The 18800-nt window shown below is 41.4% G+C and overlaps 1 protein-coding gene across 6 annotated transcripts in view; it reads left to right on the top strand.

The window, feature by feature from the left end:
* Positions 1–18800, top strand: part of DPP8 (dipeptidyl peptidase 8) — a 76271-nt gene that overhangs the window by 37509 nt on the left and 19962 nt on the right. For all 6 annotated transcript variants that reach the window (XR_007727021.1, XM_050795942.1, XM_050795938.1 and 3 more), the window contains 7 exons: positions 246–346; positions 1452–1629; positions 2494–2653; positions 7544–7623; positions 15184–15336; positions 15595–15730; positions 18495–18640. Coding sequence is in view for 5 of the 6 variants with exons in the window: in XM_050795942.1 (XP_050651899.1) it covers positions 246–346; positions 1452–1629; positions 2494–2653; positions 7544–7623; positions 15184–15336; positions 15595–15730; positions 18495–18640 (954 nt within the window). In the remaining variant the exon portion in view is untranslated. The remainder of the gene's footprint in view (positions 1–245; positions 347–1451; positions 1630–2493; positions 2654–7543; positions 7624–15183; positions 15337–15594; positions 15731–18494; positions 18641–18800) is intronic.

Genomic DNA, 18800 nt, shown 5'->3' with positions numbered 1-18800 from the left:
AACTATCAAAGAAATAGACTTTTAGGATGTGTTAAAAGTGCTTAGAACTTTTTTAGGCACAAAAAGTGAGTACCAGTATAGGTAACCCAGAATTTACTCCTGGTTTTGTTATATCCTTTGTGCCTTTTTAATACCTAACTCTGGGAAAATTTCCTGCTTTTTGGATAATTGTTAAAGTAGACTAGCAAGCTAATTATTTATCTAAATCTTCTATAACTAGATTCTTTTTTTTTCTTTTTTAATAGATTATGGATGTCATAGATAAGGAACTAATTCAACCTTTTGAGATTCTATTTGAAGGAGTTGAATATATTGCCAGAGCTGGATGGACTCCCGAGGGAAAATAGTGCGTATGTTAAATTGTTACTTCTTTATAACTAATTTAGGATCCAGAGCTTTGGAATATTTGTGCTGTTAGGTTTGCCTTGTAGTTGGAGCTGCCTTCACATGTAAATTTGCAGTACAGTTATTACTGCACAAGGCATTTTTCTTGAATTAAGTGGATTTGTGCATTTGTAACCCTATAAGCATAGGTGCACTGCAGTTTAATTCTGTCTGTATACTCAGCCAGTTATGGTTCACAGTGTTATTTGTGATTAAATTATATGACTTGAAGGCTCACACATAAATGTATATTTTTAAAAATTGTATAATTGTAGAGCTTTATATGAGGATTATTACAAATAAATAGTTTCTGTGTCTCAGGTAGACAGCAGGAGTTTCACAAGACTGGCATTTGTTGACATTGATACTAAAGGGAGAAAACTTTTTTTTTGAGTCAGGGTCTCGCTCTGTCACCCAGGCTGGAGTGCAGTGGTGCAGTCATGGCTCACTGCAGCCTCAACCTCCCCAGCTAAAGCTATCCTCCTGAGTAGCTGGGACTACAGGGACATGCCACCATGTCCAGCTAATTTTTTTCATTTTTTGTAGAGACGATGTCTCATTATTTTGCCAGGTTGGTCTCAAAACTCGTGGGCTCTAGTGATCCTCTTGTTTCAGCCTCCCAAAGTGCCGAGATTACAGGTGTGAACCACTGCACTTGGCAGAACTTTTGTTTATATAGACAGGGTCTCTCTCTCTGTCACCCAGAGTGTAGTGCAGTGGCATGATCGTAGCTTACTGTAATCTTGAAATCCTGGCCTCAAGCAGACCTCTCACCTTGACCTCCCAAAGTGCTGGGATTATAGGCTCATGCCAGCCTACAGGGATAAAACACTTTCACTGGTCAACTGTGGTTTTGGACATTTCAAGAAAACCACTTTTTATAAATTCTATTGAAGCTTAAAGTGTATTTTTAATTAACTATTTGTAAGTGATAATTTAATATACACTAAAGCAGTTCTTTCATTGTGATTATAGATATAATTGATAGGTGCCAAATGAGATATAGAGGATTCTTTTTCCGATAGCTTGCTTTATTTCTGGTTCTTCTCTTTTATTTATTTAAATAGTGCTTGGTCCATCCTACTAGATCGCTCCCAAACTCGCCTACAAATAGTGTTGATTTCACCTGAATTATTTATCCCAGTAGAAGATGATGTTATGGAAAGGCAGAGACTCATTGAGTCAGTGCCTGACTCTGTGACGCCACTAATTATCTATGAAGAAACAACAGACATCTGGATAAATGTATGCATTTTTTCCTGTACTTGTTTAAATATTTTCTCAGAATGCTAAAGCAAATGAAGTTATATAGCAAACTATCAAAATGCTTTTTTTTTTATTTTAAAGGGACCATGTTATTTCTTTAGTATGAACAATTCCAATTCGAGTGGTGGTTCCAGAATGGAATGGTTTGTATTTAATAGATAGAAAGTAGGTGCCATTGAAATGACATCTCCTTGGCCTCAGATTTGTTCCTGGAGATAACAGATATTAAATACACAGCCTCATCAGTGCTTCTGAGAGGACTTCATGAGTCTGGTCTAGAAAAGACTTTCTCTTTTATGTTGGCAAACTGTACCAAAATGTACCAATTTTTAATTGAATTTTGAATTTTCCAATTTAGCAGAAAAGTTTAAGATACAAAATAAATAAAGCCATTTCACTTCCTAGCTGAATATAAGTTTAAGCTTCATATGATTTGCCTATAAATACCTGTTTTCCCCTGAACTATTAGAAAAATTCTCTTCGGAAAACAAAAGTAAAAAAAAATTTTACCTCATCTTTCTGTAACAAGATTTATTTTATTAAACAAACCTTGTGCCATGTTTCAAGGATTATAGAGATGTTGAGTAAGAAAAAACTTTTCATCATATTTTCCTTTTTACTCCATTTGAAAACATTTACTTCTCAGTGGATGAAGTCTTTGACTAAAGTAAAATAAATCTGAAAGCCCCAAGCAAAATTTATTACTGTAAATACAGCATTCCTGTGGCACTGATGGTTATTTATATTTCAAAGTATATTTATCAAGTAATTTTTCTTATAGCCTAATTGAATTATGTAGTATTTTCATAATCTGTATAGTAAATTTAGCTATTCATTTTACAGATCCATGACATCTTTCATGTTTTTCCCCAAAGTCACGAAGAGGAAATTGAGTTTATTTTTGCCTCTGAATGCAAAACAGGTTTCCGTCATTTATACAAAATTACATCTATTTTAAAGGAAAGCAAATATAAACGATCCAGTGGTGGGCTGCCTGCTCCAAGTAAGAAATCCATTTTATTTTAAAAAAAGAAAAAATGTTGGAAGCAGAAGGTGGGAGGGACAGGGGAATGTATCTTTTGCATGCTTTGTAAGCATCAAATACTTGCTTCATTAAACTTAATATGTAAGTTAAACAAAAATATAAATACATGTATGTGTAAAAAACACAGGACAAAGTTCTTAATGGATTGACACGTATTATAAAGTATTAATAGTGAATAATCTGTAAGTAGCAGGATTACTGATTTTTACTTTCTACTTTTGCTTTGACTGCAATTTTTAATTTGTTTAAAGTGAGCCCATTTAGAAAAAACTATTTTTGGCTGGGTGCAGTGGCTCACACCTGTAATCCCAGCACTTTGGGAGGCCGAGGCAGGCGGATCACCTGAGGTCAGGAGTTTGAGACCAGCCTGGCCAACATGGCGAAACACCATCTCTACTAAAAAATGCAAAAATGAACCGGGCGTGGTAGTGTGCACCTGTAGTCCCAGCTTACTCGAGAAGCTGAAGCAGAAGAATCGCTCGAACCCAGGAGGCGGAGGTTGCAGTGAGCCAAGATCATGCCACCGCACTCCAGTTTGGTGACACAGCAAGACTCCGTCTCAAAAGAAAAAAAAAAGGACAACACTATTTTTTAAATGTTATGTAATTATTAGATATTTTTACACACTAGGTGTTTCTTATACTGTGCACATCTACACTGGAGTTAATTTATAGTTATAGGTCTTTGGATTGATATAATTATGTTGCCCAAAGTAAAATTAAATATTATATCAGCTGAAGTTAATTTTTCTTTAAAAAGTGGTTTTCCTGTCGAGCACGGTGGTTCACGCCTGTAATCCCAGCACTTTGGGAGACTGAGGCGGGCGGATCACTAGGTCAGGAGATCCAGACCATCCTGGCTAACATGGTGAAACCCCATCTCTACTAAAAATACAAAACATTAGCCAGGCGCGGTGTCGGGCACCTGTAGTCCCGGATACTTGGGAAGCTTAGGCAGGAGAATGGCATGAACCTGGGAGGCGGAGCTTGTAGTGAGCCAAGATCGCGCCACTGCATTCTAGCCCGGGCGACAGAGCTAGACACCGTCTCAAAAAAAAAAAAAAAAAAAAAAGGTGGTTTTCCTTAAGTGGTGGTTTTTCATCTGGAAAATATGATTCAGAATGGATGCATAAGCGTAGAAAAAGTGAATGGGTACATAGAACACTTTTCCTGGGTTTTCCTAAAACCAAGTTACAGTTCTCAACTGTAATAATATAGTTTGTTTTAGAATAGGAGGCACTTTATGGTAAGTTATGTTGTATGCTTAACTCCATTTGTAACTTAACAGATTCAGCATGGCCCTTTTTAAAAATTGTGGAAGAGGGCCAAGCATGGTGGCTCATGCCTGTAATCTCAGCACTTTGGGAGGCCAAGGCGGGTGGATCACAAGGTCAGGAGATCGAGACCATCCTGGCTAACATGGTGAAACCCTGTGTCTACTAAAAATACAAAAAAAAAAAAAAAAAAAAGTGGGCATGGTGGCAGGCGCCTGTAGTCCCGGCTACTCGGGAGGCTGAGGCAGGAGAATGGCGTGAACCCGGGAGGCAGAGCTTGCAGTGAGCTGAGATCGCGCCACTGCATTCCAGCCTTGGTGACAAGCAGGAGACTCCCTCTCAAAAAAAAAAAAAAAAATTTTGTGGAAAAATGTACAAAACAAGATTTAGCATTGTGACCATTTTTCCATTTTTAAGGGTATAGTTTAGTGACATTGAGTATATTTATATATTTTTTTAATTAATTAATTAATTTATTTTTTTGAGACAGAGTCTCACTCTGTCACCCAGGCTGGAGTGCAGTGGTGCTATCTCAGCTCACTGCAACCTCAGCCTCCCAGGTTCAAGCAATTCTTCTACCTCAGCCTCCTGAGTAGCTGGAATTACAGGTGTGCGCCACCATACCTGGCTAATTTTTGTATTTTTAGTAGAGACAGGGTTTCACTATGTTGCCCGAGCTGGTCTCGAACTCCTGACCTCATGTGATTCACCAGCCTTGGCCTCCCAAAATGCTGGGATTATAGGCATGAGCCACTGCACCCAGCTGATTATGTTCATATTGTGCAACCATCACCACCATCAGTCTCCAGAATTTTTTTCATCTTCCAAAACTGAAACTACCCATTAAACAGTCACTTTCTATTACCCCCTTACCCCCAGCCTCTGGCAGCCACTTTCTGTCTCTGTGAATGTAACTACTCTAGATGTCTTATTTAAGTGGAGTCATACAGTTTTTGTCCTTTTTTTTGACTGGCTTATTTACTTAGCATAATACCCTCAAGTTTCATCCATTTTGTAGTGCATGTCAGGATTTCCTTCCTTTTTAGGGCTGAGTAAGATTTCGTTGTACGTATATACCACGTTTTGTTTATCTGTTCGTCGGCACTGGGGGATTGGTTCCACCTTTTGGCTATTGTGAATAATGCTGCTGTGGACATGGGTGTACAAGTATCTGTTCCTGTCTCTGCTTTCAGTTCTTTTGGGTATGTACTCAAAAGTGGAATTTTCTGGATCATACGGTAATTCTATTTTCAGTTTTTTGAGGGGCTACCATACTGTTTTCCATAGGAGCTACATCATTGAAACACCAATGGTCGTGGCTACCGCTGCCCCATTTTACATTCCCACTAACAGTGCACAGGGTTTTAATTTGTCTACGTTCTGGATGATACTTGTTATATTCTGCTTTTTAAATAATAGCCATCTTAGTCTTTCTTGCTGCAAGTCATCCTCCTTTACCTTCATATCTACTTCATTTCCTTCTTCCTCCTCTTTGCTTTCTTAAGAGCTGTAATGTAAAACAGTTAGTATTTATCTATGTTAATCTTGTAATTTCTGTCTATAGTATTTAAAGTACTAAATTGATTTTTTAATTTTTTTGTGCTCCTTGAGTTTACAATTTTTTAAAAAACTTACGTGAAAGCCTAGGAAAGTCACTAGTACTGTCTCTCCTCCTAGGCCTGTCATCAGCTGTCACTCCCCACAGCAATAGATACAAGCATGAGGAAAAGAGAAATGATTTTCCCTTTTTAAGCTGTTCCTATAGGCCACTGAGAGAGCCTTGTCAAGACAAACGCTCATAAAAACAAATGAGTGCTGGGTGTGGTGGCTCACGCCTATAATCTCAACACTTTGGGAGGCTGAGGCAGGCAGATTGTTTGAGTCCAGGAGTTTGAGACTAGCCTAGGCAACATGGCAAAACCCTGTCTCTACAAAAAAAGACAAAAAAAAAAAAAAACTAACCAAGTGTGGTGGCATGAACCTGTAGTCCTAGCTACTTGGGAGGTTGAGGTGGGAGGATCACCTGAGCCTGGGGAGGTCAAGGCTGCAATGAGCTGTGATCGTGCCACTGCACTGTAGCCTGGGCAACAGAGCAGAACAGGAAGAAAACAAAAACAAAACGAATGGGACATGTTGACATTTACTATGGTAAACACTTACCTGGGTAATTGTTTGGCAAATGAAGAACAATTGTATTAAACATTTTCTTTTGTGGGTTTTAAAGTAGTTTGTTGCACTTTTAGAAGAAATGCCTTATTGAAATAGCTGATATGGCTACCTCAGAAGTGCCAGGGAGTCAAGCCAGTCCTAACTCAGTGCCTTTGGATTGCACCAGGCTGGTTTTAATGCCTTTATGGCCAGTCGTGTGATGGTCTTTGTGGGAGTGAGACAGGGACCCCAGCCCTGCAGCTCTGGACCCTGGCTCCCTGAATGCCATAATAACATATATTTGAGTGGCAAAGCTGTACCCCTCACAGTGGCCAAAAGCCAGTTCTCCTGTTCCTCCAAAGCCCAGACTCAGAAGATAAAGCTGGCTCGGGGCAGCAGCCGACCCAACTTCCACCTAGCACTGGGGTGGAATAGAGGTATTTGGGTCTCTCTAGCCTGTAAATGTCATACTTTCAACTAACTACTGAGTTTGGGGTTGGGGGGAGTATCCTGGCAGAAATATCACTGCATTGCCCTGGACCTCCTTTTTTACCCCAGTGTCTAAGGTACAAGAGTACAAGTAAGAAGGCCGACCAGCACCTTTAACACTGACTTTATTTATTTTTAAATCTGAAAATATCTTGGGAAAGTTTTACAAAAAGAAAAAAAGAAATCAACAGAAACAAGTTATGGAAAAAAAACAAAAAGAAAAGAAATGCTTTGTCAATCCATTAGACTTCTTTGTTTGTCTAACCAAAGGTTCAAGAATACAGGTGCTTTTGAGTTTTCTTCTGGCTTTGCCAAAAAATCTCTTTGCTATTTTTGCATTATCTAAATAGATCATTCCATTATTATTCCAATTATTGTAAAGACTCATAACTTGGATTGTTTTTTTAACTGTAGAGTTTTTTTTATTGAAGTGAAATTCATAAAACATTAAGTTAACCATATAAAAATAAACAATTCAGGCCCATGCCTGTAATCCCAGTATTTTGAGAGGCCAAGGCGGGAGGGCTTTAGGCCAGCAGTTCAAGACCAGCGTGGGCAATATAGTGAGACCTCATTGCTACCAAAAATAATAATTTGCTGAGTTTAGTGGTGTCTAGTCCTAGCTACTCAGGAGGCTGAGGTAGGAGGAAAGCTTGAGCCTAAGAGGCGAAGGCTGCAGTGAGCTGTGATCATGCTGCTGCACTCCAGCCTCAGGAACAGAGTGAGACTCTGTCTCCAAAAAAATAAAAAATAAAAATAAGCAATGCAGTGGCATTTAGTACATTCACAATGCTGTGTAACCTCTGTCTAGTTCAAAAACATTTTTATTACTCCAAACATAACTTTTTGGAAAAAAGAGCTTAGAGTACTGTTCTTAATTGTTTCATTTGCTAATAGTCTGGTATAATGTACTGAATTATAATTATATTTATCTTCAGGTGATTTCAAGTGTCCTATCAAAGAGGAGATAGCAATTACCAGTGGTGAATGGGAAGTTCTTGGCCGGCATGGATCTAATGTATGTTATTTTATTCTACTGATATGTTTGGTCAGTATTACTGTGTGAATGCAGTGCTAAAAATGAGTGTAATTTAATATGACCCCGGTATTTTTTTTTCCGAGACAGAGTCTTGCTCTGTCGCCCAGAGCTGGAGTGCAATGAGTGGGGTGATCTCGGCTCACTGCAACTTCCGCCTCCCGGGTTCAAGCAGTTCTCCTGCCTCTGCCTCCCAAGTAGCTGGGATTATAGGCAGGTGCCACCACACCCGGCTAACTTTTTTGTATTTTTAGTAGAGACGGAGTTTCACTATGTTGGCCAGGCTGGTCTCAAACTCCTGACCTCGTGATCTGCCCGCCTCGGCCTCACTTTACAAGGCGTGAGCCACTGTGCCCAGCCAACCCCAGTATTTTTAAAATACTAAGTTAGGGCCTAAAATTACTCACATTGTTGAAAAGAAATAATCTTAGTTTAAATTATAAATCTCATTTATTTTATAGCTCTTTTATAGATGTGTTCCTAAAGGTTATTTTCTTTTCTTTTTTGTGAGACAGGGTCTTGCTCTGTCACCCTGGCTGTAGTGCAGGGCACAATCATGGCTCACTGCAGTCTCAACCTCCCAGGCTGACGATCCACCCACTTCAGCCCCTGGAGTAGCTGGGACTACGGGTGTACACCACCACAAGCTAATTTTTAAATTTTTGGTAGAGATAGGGTCTCATATATATTGACTGGGCTGGTCTCAAACCTAAACATCTACTACGCCTAAACATCTACTACTTGCCCCTACGTTTATCAGTTTTCTTTCATGTCATGTGTACTTGTGATACGTTAGTTTGTCTTTCTCTCTTCTCTATTTTCTTTTTCTTTTTTTTTTTTTTTTTGAGATGGAGTCTCACTCTGTAGCCCAGGTTGGAGTGCAGTGGCATGATCTTGGCTTACTGCAACTTCCACCTCCTTGGTTCAAGCAATTCTGCTGCTTCAGCCTCCCGAGTAGCTGGGATTACAGGCATACACCACCATGCTCGGCTAATTTTTGTATTTTTAGGAGAGACAGGATTTCGCCATGTTGGCCATGCTGGTCTTGAACTCTCAGGCTCAAAGGATCCTCCCACCTTGCCACCTCCCAGGCGTGAGCCACCGTGTCCGCTCACCATTTTCTTTTCTTTTTTGAGACAGGGTCTGACTTTGTTGCCTAGGCTGGAGTGCAGTGGCACAATCTTGGCTCACTACAACCTCTGCCTCCTGGGCTCAAGCCATCCTCCCACCTCAGCCTCCCAAGTAGCTGAGACTACAGGCACACACCACCACACCCAGCTAATTTTTGTATTTTTTGTAGACAGGGTTCCGCCATGTTGCCCAGGCCGGTCTGAAACTCCTGAGCTAAAGCATTTCACCCGCCTCGGCCTCCCAAAGTGCTGAGGTTACACGTGTGAACCACCACGCCTGGCCAAGCCCACCATTTTAAAATGTATTGTTGCTCATTGATGAGAAAGGGACATATTTATAGTTTTAGAGCCTAGCAAAAGTTGTAAGTTAGCATATGGTTTGAAAAGTGACTTAAAAATCTATTACAGACTACTTGTATCTACATTATAAATTGCATTTACTGCCTGGGCACAGTGGCACACACCTATAATCCAGCCCTTTGGGAGATGAAGGCTGGAGAATTGCTTGAGGCCAAGAGTTCAGTAACAGTTTGGGCAACATATAAGACCCTGTCTCTGCCAAAAAAAAAAAAAAAAAAAAAAATTAGCTGGGCATGGTGATGCACACCTGTAGTCCTAGCTAGTTGGGAGGCTGAGGCAGGAGAATCGCTTGAGTGCAGGAAGTCCAGGCTGCAAATGAATTGTGATCATATCACTGCACTACAGCCTGGCTGAAAGAGTGATACTCTGTCTCATAAATAAATAAATAAATAAATAAATAAATAAATAAATTGCATTTACTTCTTCTGAAGTAGTGATTGTCTTTCATTCATCTGTTTATCTTACCCCACAAATTTAAACTTTAATCCACCACCTGCAAAGAGTGATGGGCATTTATACAGAGCTTACTTAGATTGATAAGGAAAAGGAAGGAAGTCCACCCTCTGTTTTATTCTCAGTACCAATTCAGTGAATTCTTTAAAGAAAAAAAAAATTGCCTTTTTGAAGTACCTTGCATTTGTTGCAGCTGTCACTTGGATGATCATATTCATGAGATGCCTAGGGACTCCATCCTGTATGTGTGTGACACAGTTGAGGTATGCTGCCAGGATTTAGTGAAGGCCTAAGTGTGGTTTCCTCAAATTGACAGGAATATTTATTGAAGGATTATGTTTACTGACTACTGTAAAAATCACTTGTAGTTTCTAAAGTGATTAAGGAGACATAATGAAGATCCAGATCCCAGGTTTGTTTTTGTTAGTAAAAACTTTAGAGTATCTGCTGGGCATGGTAGCTCAAACTTGTAGTTCCAACACTTTGGGAGGCCAATGTTGGGAGATCACTTATGCCCAGGAATTTGATACCAGCTTGGACAACATAGTGAGACTCTGTCTCTGCAAATAAAATTTTTAAATTAGACAGGCATGGTGGGGCATACCTGTAATTGCAGCACTTTGGGAGGCCAAGGCAAGAGGATGGCTTTAGCCCAGGAGTTTGAGGTCAGCCTGGGTAACATAGGCAGACTCCATCTCTACCAAAAAAAAAAAGTCAGGCTGGTGATGGTGGTGCATGCCTGTAGTCCCAGTAACTAAGGAGGCTGAGTGGGGAGGATTGCTTTAGCCTGGGAGGTTGAGGCTGCATTGAGCTGTGACCACAATACTGTACTACTGTACTATAGCCTGGGTGTCAGAATGATACCTGCCTCAAAACAGCAGCAACAACAAACACTTTAGGGTATCAAGATGGACCTTTAAAGTCTCATTTCCACTGAGATCCTCACGTGGCCTTCTTGTTATATATCCAAATAAATTTTTGGGTTTTATTTTTGTTTCCAAATATTTTTTTCTGTTGAAGGACCTTGGATGTTACTGTCACCTGAGAAAAAACTCTTATTGTGGAATTCTGGGTTCTGAAAACAGAAAACTACACTGATGTAAATTTCATGCTATGTGATGGTTGAAGGATAAGAGTCATTACATAATGCTGAGGGAACCCCAATAATTGTAATTGCATACATCTGATCCTTATTTGAGCCACCTAAACATCTACTACTTGCCACTACGTTTATCAGTTTTCTTTCATGTCATGTTTGCTTGTGATACATTGATACGTTAGTCTGTTTTTCTCTCTATTTTCCCTCTTTTTTTTTTGAGATGGAATCTCACTCTGTCGCCCAGGTTGGAGTATAGTGACATGATCTCGGCTTACTGCAACTTCTGCCTCCTGGGTTCAAGCATTGCTGCTTCAGCCTCCCAAGTAGCTGGGATTACAGGCATACACCACCATGCCTGCCTAATTTTTGTATTTTTAGTGGAGACAGGGTTTCGCCATGTTGGCCAGGATGGTCTTGAACCCCTGACCTCAGGTGATCCACCCACTTTGACCTCCCAGAGTGCCAGGATTTCAGGCGTGAGCCACCGCACCTGGCCTTTCCTTCCTTCTATTATTTTTTTGTGTTTCTTTGTTTGGAGACAAGTCTTACTCTTGTCCTCCAGGCTAGAGTGCGATGGTGCGAAGTCAGCTCACGGCAATCTCCACCTCCCAGGTTCAAGCGATTCTCCTGCCTCGGCCCCCTGACTAGCTGGGATTACAGGCACCTGCCACCACGCCCGGCTAATTTTTGTATTTTTAGTAGAGACGGGATTTCACCATGTTAGCCAGGCTGGCCTCAAACTTGTGAGCTCAAGCAATCTGCCCACCTCAGCCTCCCAAAGTACTGGGATTACAGGCGTGAGCCACCGTGCCTGGCCCTTTCCCTCTGTTCTTGATTTGTTTTTTGACTTAAGTTATCTTTTTCCTTCTCTGCTTTTACAAGTCTGTTCCCACCCGAAGTTTTTTTTTTTTTTTTGAGACGGAATCTCACTCTGTTGCACAGGCTGGAGTGCAATAGTGTGATCTCAGCTCATTTTAACCTCCGCCTCCTAGGTTCAAGTGATTCTCCTGCTTCAGTCTCTTGAGTTGCTGGTATTACAGGCGCCCACCACTATGCCCAGCTAATTTTTATATTTTTAGTAGAGACGGGGTTTTGCCATGTTGGCCAAGCTGGTCTCGAACTCCTGACCTCAGGGGATCCTCTTGCCTTGGACTCCCAAAGTGCTGGGATTACAGGTGTGAGCCACCGCACCTGGCCACCCACCCAAAGATTTCTAATGGCAGTAATTGGGTAAAGCTTTAAGACTTTTAAGCCTATGAGCTTTTTCTTTTTTGGGATGGAGTCTCGCTCTGTCACCCAGGCTGGAGTGCAGTGGTGCGATCTCAGCCCACTGCAACCTCCACCTCCTGGGTTCAAGGAATTCTCATGCCTCAGCCTCCCGAGTAGCTGGGATTATGGGCACCTGCCACCACACTTGGCTAATTTTTGTAATTTTTTTTTTTTTTTTTTTTTTTTTTTTTGAGACTGAGATTTGCTCTTGTTGCCCAGGCTGGAGTGCAATGGTGCGATCTTGGCTCACTGCAACCTCTGCCTCCTGGGTTCAAGCGATTCTCCTATCTCAGCCTCCTGAGTAGCTGGGATTACAGGTGCATGCCACCATGCCCAGCTAATTTTTGTATTTTTAGTAGAGACAGGGTTTCACTATGTTAGCTAGGCTGGTCTCGAACTCTTGACCTCAAGTGACCTGCTGCCTCCACCTCGCAAAGTTTTGGGATTACAGGCATGGGCCACTGCGCCCAGCCACCTGTGAGCTTTTTATTGTTGTGGGTGATTCTCAAAGTGCTGGACCAGTGCAAAGCGTCAGCATCACCTGGGAACTTATTAGAAATGCACATTCTTGGCTAGGCACAGTGGCTTACGCCTGTAATCCCAGCACTTTGGGAGGCCAAGGCGGGCGGATCATCTGAGGTCAGGAGTTTGAGACCAGCCTGGCCAACATGGTGAAACCCCGTCTCTACTGAAAATATAAAATTAGCCGTGTGTGGTGGCACATATGCCTGTAATCCCAGCTACTTGGGAGGCTGAGGCAGGAGAATCGCTTGAACCCAGGAGGCAGAGGTTGTAGTGAGCCAAGATGGCGCCACTGCACTCCAGCCTGGGCAACAAGAGCGAAACTTGGTCTCAAAAAAAAAAAAAGAAAAAAAAAAAAAGAAATACATATTCTTGGGCCCACCTCTGACATCCTGAATCAAACTTTGTTGGTGGGGCTTAGTAATCTGTTTAACAAGCCCCCCACCCGATTATGATACTTCTGTTGGATGTTAAGTAGTTACAGGAAACAGGAAAACCACTGTCGATGGTGGTGAGGAATTGACTGGTTATTTTTTTAGTTTTGAAAGGCCTGACTCCCATCTGCTAGGTCAAAACAGAAAGAGTCCTGATCTTTTGCAAAGATTAACACATACTTGTAAAGTTTCATGAATATTTGTTTCCTATCATTTGTATGCTTTCTGTGTATGTCATATGGGCCTACTTAATCCCAACTGTGTTGATTTCTATTTATGCATGCTAAAAATATGTTTAGTGATGAAGAGACAGCTTCCTGGAGGGGGAAAGACATTTAAAAATAACTTACTTTTAGAAATATATCTGTGTTTTCATTGCTGTGTAAAAAATTTGCATTTTTTTTTTTGAGATAGGGTCTTGCTCTGTTGCCCAGGCTGGAGTGCATTGGCATGATCATGGCTCGCTGCAGCTTCAAATTCTGGGCTCAAGTGGTCCTTCCACTTCAGCCTTCAAAGTAGCTGGGACTAAAGGGATGCATCACCATGCCCAGCTAATTTTTTCATTTTTTGTAGAATTGGGGTCTCCCTATTTTGCCCAGACTGGTCTCAAACTCCTAAGCTCAAACGATCCTCTCACTTCAGCCTCCCAAAGTGCCGGGATTACAGGTGCAAGCCACCACATCTGGCCAAAAATTTTCTTAAACATTGTTTGAGTTGGCTGGTAGAAGATTTACAGGAACAATAAAAGAAAGCCATTTATTGAAATCATACTGTAATTTGAGAAGAATATTAAGTGAATTCAGCTATTGAGTTTACTTGCGGTTTTTTGAGTTCTGAATGAAGACTTAAAAGATCTTATCCGTGTTTATTTGTAAACTACACCAGTATTGAAACTGTGATTTAGGCCGGGCACGGTGGCTCAAGCCTGTAATCCCAGCACTTTGGGAGGCCGAGACGGGCGGATCACGAGGTCAGGAGATCGAGACCATCCTGGCTAACCCGGTGAAACCCCGTCTCTACTAAAAAATACAAAAAACTAGCCGGGCGAGGTGGCGGGCGCCTGTAGTCCCAGCTACTCGGGAGGCTGAGGCAGGAGAATGGCGGGAACCCGGGAGGCGGAGCTTGCAGTGAGCCGAGATCGCGCCACTGCACTCCAGCCTGGGCGACAGAGCGAGACTCCGCCTCAAAAAAAAAAAAAAAAAAAAAAAAAAGAAACTGTGATTTAGTTCCATTATTCCACAACCCAGTAGAAAAAACACTTTTGCAAATTTGTGCAAAAGACCAAAAAAGTACAGCCTAGAATAATATAACAGTAACTAATAAATGTACAAGATAGTAAAATTAGACTTTGAAGTATGTATGAATGATTGACCTATATTGCAGCTATAGCTACTTGGTAGGCTGAGGCAGGAGAATCGCTTGAACCCAGGAGGCAGAGGTTGCAGTGAGCCGAGATCGCGCCACTGCGCTCCAGCCTGGGCAACAAGAGCGAAACTTGGTCTCAAAAAAAAAAAAAGAAAGAAAGAAAGAAAGGCACATTCTTGGGCCCACCTCTGACATCCTGAATCAAACTTTGTTGGTGGGGCTTAGTAATCTGTTTAACAAGGTTAGTTATAATCTTGTTATAGCTATAGCTGCAATATAGCAGAGTATTTTTTCCCCTATAAAGAGTTGTTATTTTAAGGAAATAATTCTTGTATTTTAAGAAAAACACGCATTCTGACCAGATGGGAAACTATACAGTGTGTAACTCAGGTGTCCTTTTTCCTTCAGGGCAGGACCTATTCTTAGCTATAAGTCATGAACAGCCAGGCATGGTGGCTCATGTCTGTAATCCCAACACTTTAGGAGGCTGAGGCAGGAGGATTGCTTGAGGCCATGGGTTTAAGACCAGCTTGGGCAACATAGTGAGGCCCCATCTCTTTAAAAACATTTAGAAACTTAGCTGGGCATGGTAGTGTATGCTTGTAGCTACTCAGGAGGCTGGGATGAGAGTATAGCTTCAGCCTCGGATTTTGAAGCTGTAGTGAGCCGTGATCACATCATTGCATTCCAGCCTGGGTAGCAGAGGTGAGACTTCAACTCTTTAAAAAATAAATAAATAAATAAGCAAAATTAACTCAGGTTTATTAATAGTGGCAGCAAAAAAAAAAAAAAAAAAGGGAAAAAAAAGGCATAAGTCAGGAAGTGACTCAAGTGATTCTAAATAAAATTGGGGGTTAGCTTTGCCAAGGTCATGTTAGCCCTGATTTTGTTATTGTTGTTATCTTGTCAGATCCAAGTTGATGAAGTCAGAAGGCTGGTATATTTTGAAGGCACCAAAGACTCCCCTTTAGAGCATCATCTGTACGTAGTCAGTTACGTAAATCCTGGAGAGGTGACAAGGCTGACTGACCGTGGCTATTCACATTCTTGCTGCATCAGTCAGGTATTAAGTTTGTTTAAAAAGGGTTTTATGTCATCATTAAAACTCTCTGCTTATGTAATACTCCTTTTGAATGATGTGAAATTGGCCTGCAAAAGCCTAATTCTCTAAGGAAAAGCTTTAAAAAGCTTAACTTCAACATTGTTTATGTATATAAATAGTCTCTTATAATACTCCTGCTATATCATTAGTGCAGATATAACAGCAGATAACCTTTTCTGCCTCCCTAAGGAAAAATATAATTGTTTCTTCTTTCCCTAGCATTGTGACTTCTTTATAAGTAAGTATAGTAACCAGAAGAATCCACACTGTGTGTCCCTTTACAAGCTATCAAGTTCTGAAGATGATCTAACTTGCAAAACAAAGGAATTTTGGGCCACCATTTTGGATTCAGCAGGTATTCTTTTTTTCCCCGATCCTGACGTTAAGTAGGATTAATATGTTAGTACACTAAACTTGTGTCATATTTTCACATTTCTTGAACAAGTCTTCCCATCTCTCACCACTTCCTGTCCCTGAGCTGCCGAGCTCCTGATAGATCCCACTTCTCCTGTTCTGTTAACTACTGAATAAGATGGGTTACTTCTCACTCCAAGCAGGAGCAAGTCTGGAAGGCCTTTTTGAAAATAAGATTAAGGCCAGGTGCAGTGACTCACGCCTGTAATCCCTACATTTTGGGAGACCGAGGAGGGTGGATCACTTGAGGTCAAGAGTTCGGGACCAGCCTGGCCAACACGGTAAAACCCCGTCTCCACTAAAAATACAAAAATTAGCTGGGCGTGGTGCTGTGTGCCTGTTGTCCCAGCTACTCGGGAGGCTGAGGCATGAGAATCACTTGAAGCCAGGAGGCGGAGGTTGCAGTGAGCTAAGATAACACCACTGAACTGCAGCCTGGGTGACAAAGCAAGACGTTGTCTCAAAAAAAAAAGAAAATAAGATTAAAATAGTCAAGGTATCAGCTAGGAAACAGTTTATTCACAAATTTTGATGATTTCTCAGGTAAACAAATGAACTTGAAGATAATAGTATTCTGAACTGGTAAGACTCTTTGAGCAAGGAAGCTGCAGCTTTGGAGAATAACCAGCTGATAGCTTTCTTAAACTTTTGAAGCACTTGTAATGGCCATCTTAATAAAAGAACACTTGCTGTCTCTGGAATGAGAGAAACACTGAATTATCTGTTTAAAATGTTTGATTTCTTAAACATAAAGAATGGACTGGGCTGGGCGTGGTGGCTCACACCGATAATCCTAGCATTTTGGGAGGCCGAGGTGGGCGGATAACAAGGTCAGGAGATCGAGACTATCCTGGCTAACACGGTGAAACCCTGTCTCTGTTAAAAAATACAAAGAATTGGCTGGGCATGGTGGCTCAAGCCTGTAATCCCAGCACTTTGGGAGGCCGAGACAGGCAGATCACGAGGTCAGGAGATCGAGACCATCCTGGCTAACACGGTGAAACCCCATCTCTACTAAAAAAAATACAAAAAGCTAGCTGGGTGAGGTGGCAGGCGCCTGTAGTCCCAGCTACTCGGGAGGCTGAGGCAGGAGAATGGCATAAACCCGGGAGGCGGAGCTTACAGTGAGCTGAGATCCGGCCACTGCACTCCAGCCTGGGTGACAGAGCGAGACTCCGTCTCAAAAAAAAAAAAAAAAAAATACAAAGAATTAGCCGGGCATGGTGGTACACGCCTGTAGTCCCAGCTACTCAGGAGGCTGAGGCAAGAGAATTGCTGAACCCAGGATGCAGAGGTTGCGGTAAGCTGAAATTGCGCCACTGCTCTCCAGCCTGGACAATGGAGCAAGACTCCATCTCAAAAAAAAAAAAAAAAAAGAATGGACTGGTTTTATGTATCCTCTAATTCACTTTAATCCCCAATCTTTTTTTCTAGTATTTTTACTAATTCACTATTTCTGCTAAGGGATTAAGAAATTAGGCCAAGCATGGTGGCTCATGCCTATAATCCCAGCACTTTGGGAGGCTGAGGTGGGTGGGTCATTTGATATCAGGAGTTCAAGAGCAACCTGGGCAACATGGTGAAAACCCACTTCTACTAAAAATACAAAAACTAGCTGGGCGTGGTGGTGGGCACCTGTAGTCCCAGCTACTTGGGAGGCTGAGGCAGGAGAATCACTTGAACCTGGGAGGTGGAGGTTGCAGTGAGCTGAGATCACACCCCTGCACTCCAGCCTGGGCAACAGAGTGAGACTCTGTCTCAAAAAAAAAAAAAAAAAAAAAGAGAAATTAGTACAGAACGAAAAAATATAAGTGTGTTTTAATATTCACAAGCAGAATCCGAATTTGTAATATGGTGATGATCTCTGCCTAGACTGTAAATTATCCGCTGTACACAGACACTTAGGAGATGCCTGTATAGCCTTGGTGAACCAAACTGATAATGACTTTTTTCTGAGTTCTGGTTAGGCTTATTTTCTAATGATCAGAAGCAAATGTTTTTGGTCACCTACCATGAAAAATTAAATTGACTAATAATTTCCCTCACCCCCTACCCAGCTTTATTTGTTTCTAACCAGATAGATGGTTTAACCAATAAGTTACATTGAGCATAAAGTATTTGTATAGTTCTGTACATAGATGTTTCCTAGGCTCCAAGGATTATTGATAACACTCTGTGTCTGCTTCTGAAATAGTTTGATATGTTTGTTTTGTTGTTGTTTTTTATTTGGTGGGTTTTTGTTATTGTCAAGACAGTGTCTTGTTCTGTTGCCCAGGCTGGACTGCAGTGGCGCAGTCACAGCTCAATGTAGCCTCAGCCTCCTGGGCTCAATCAATCCTCCTGCCTCAGCCTCCTGAGTAGCTGGGACTGCAGGAGCACACCTCCATGCCTGGGTAATTTTTTAATTTTTTTGTAGAGACAGGTTTCGCCATGTCACCCAGGCTGGTCACAAACTCTTGGGCTCAAGCAATCCACCCACCTCAGCCTCCCAAAGTGCTAGGATTGTAGGTGTAAGCCACTGTGCCTGGCCTAGTTTTGTTTTTAAAGATGAATATACTCTTGCTTAAATTCTAGCTTATCATCTGAAAGAGGGGTGGTCAGTTTGTGTTGGAGGGGCTGTCTTTTAATATCTTCTTTGTTGTTCCCAGATTGTAGCACTCCCATAAGAACTCTTTTGTAGACTGTGGTATGTTACCTATTCACAGGTCCTCTTCCTGACTATACCCCTCCAGAAATTTTCTCTTTTGAAAGTACTACTGGATTTACATTGTATGGGATGCTATACAAGCCTCATGATCTACAGCCTGGAAAGAAATATCCAACTGTGCTGTTCATATATGGTGGTCCTCAGGTGGGCATATTTATATACATATATACATACAGCCATATGCATATGTATTTTAGATCTTTTGTTTTTTAAATGTCTAGTCAGTTTAAGATTTTGAGTATTGTTGGGCATTTGCTCTTAATGACTGACTGTAGCTTATATTCTAATTATTCAGTTTAGGTGG

This window comes from Macaca thibetana, chromosome 7 (genome assembly GCF_024542745.1).
Source record: "Macaca thibetana thibetana isolate TM-01 chromosome 7, ASM2454274v1, whole genome shotgun sequence".
Taxonomy (NCBI): Eukaryota; Metazoa; Chordata; class Mammalia; order Primates; family Cercopithecidae; genus Macaca; species Macaca thibetana.
This window is presented reverse-complemented; position numbering and strand designations above follow the sequence as displayed.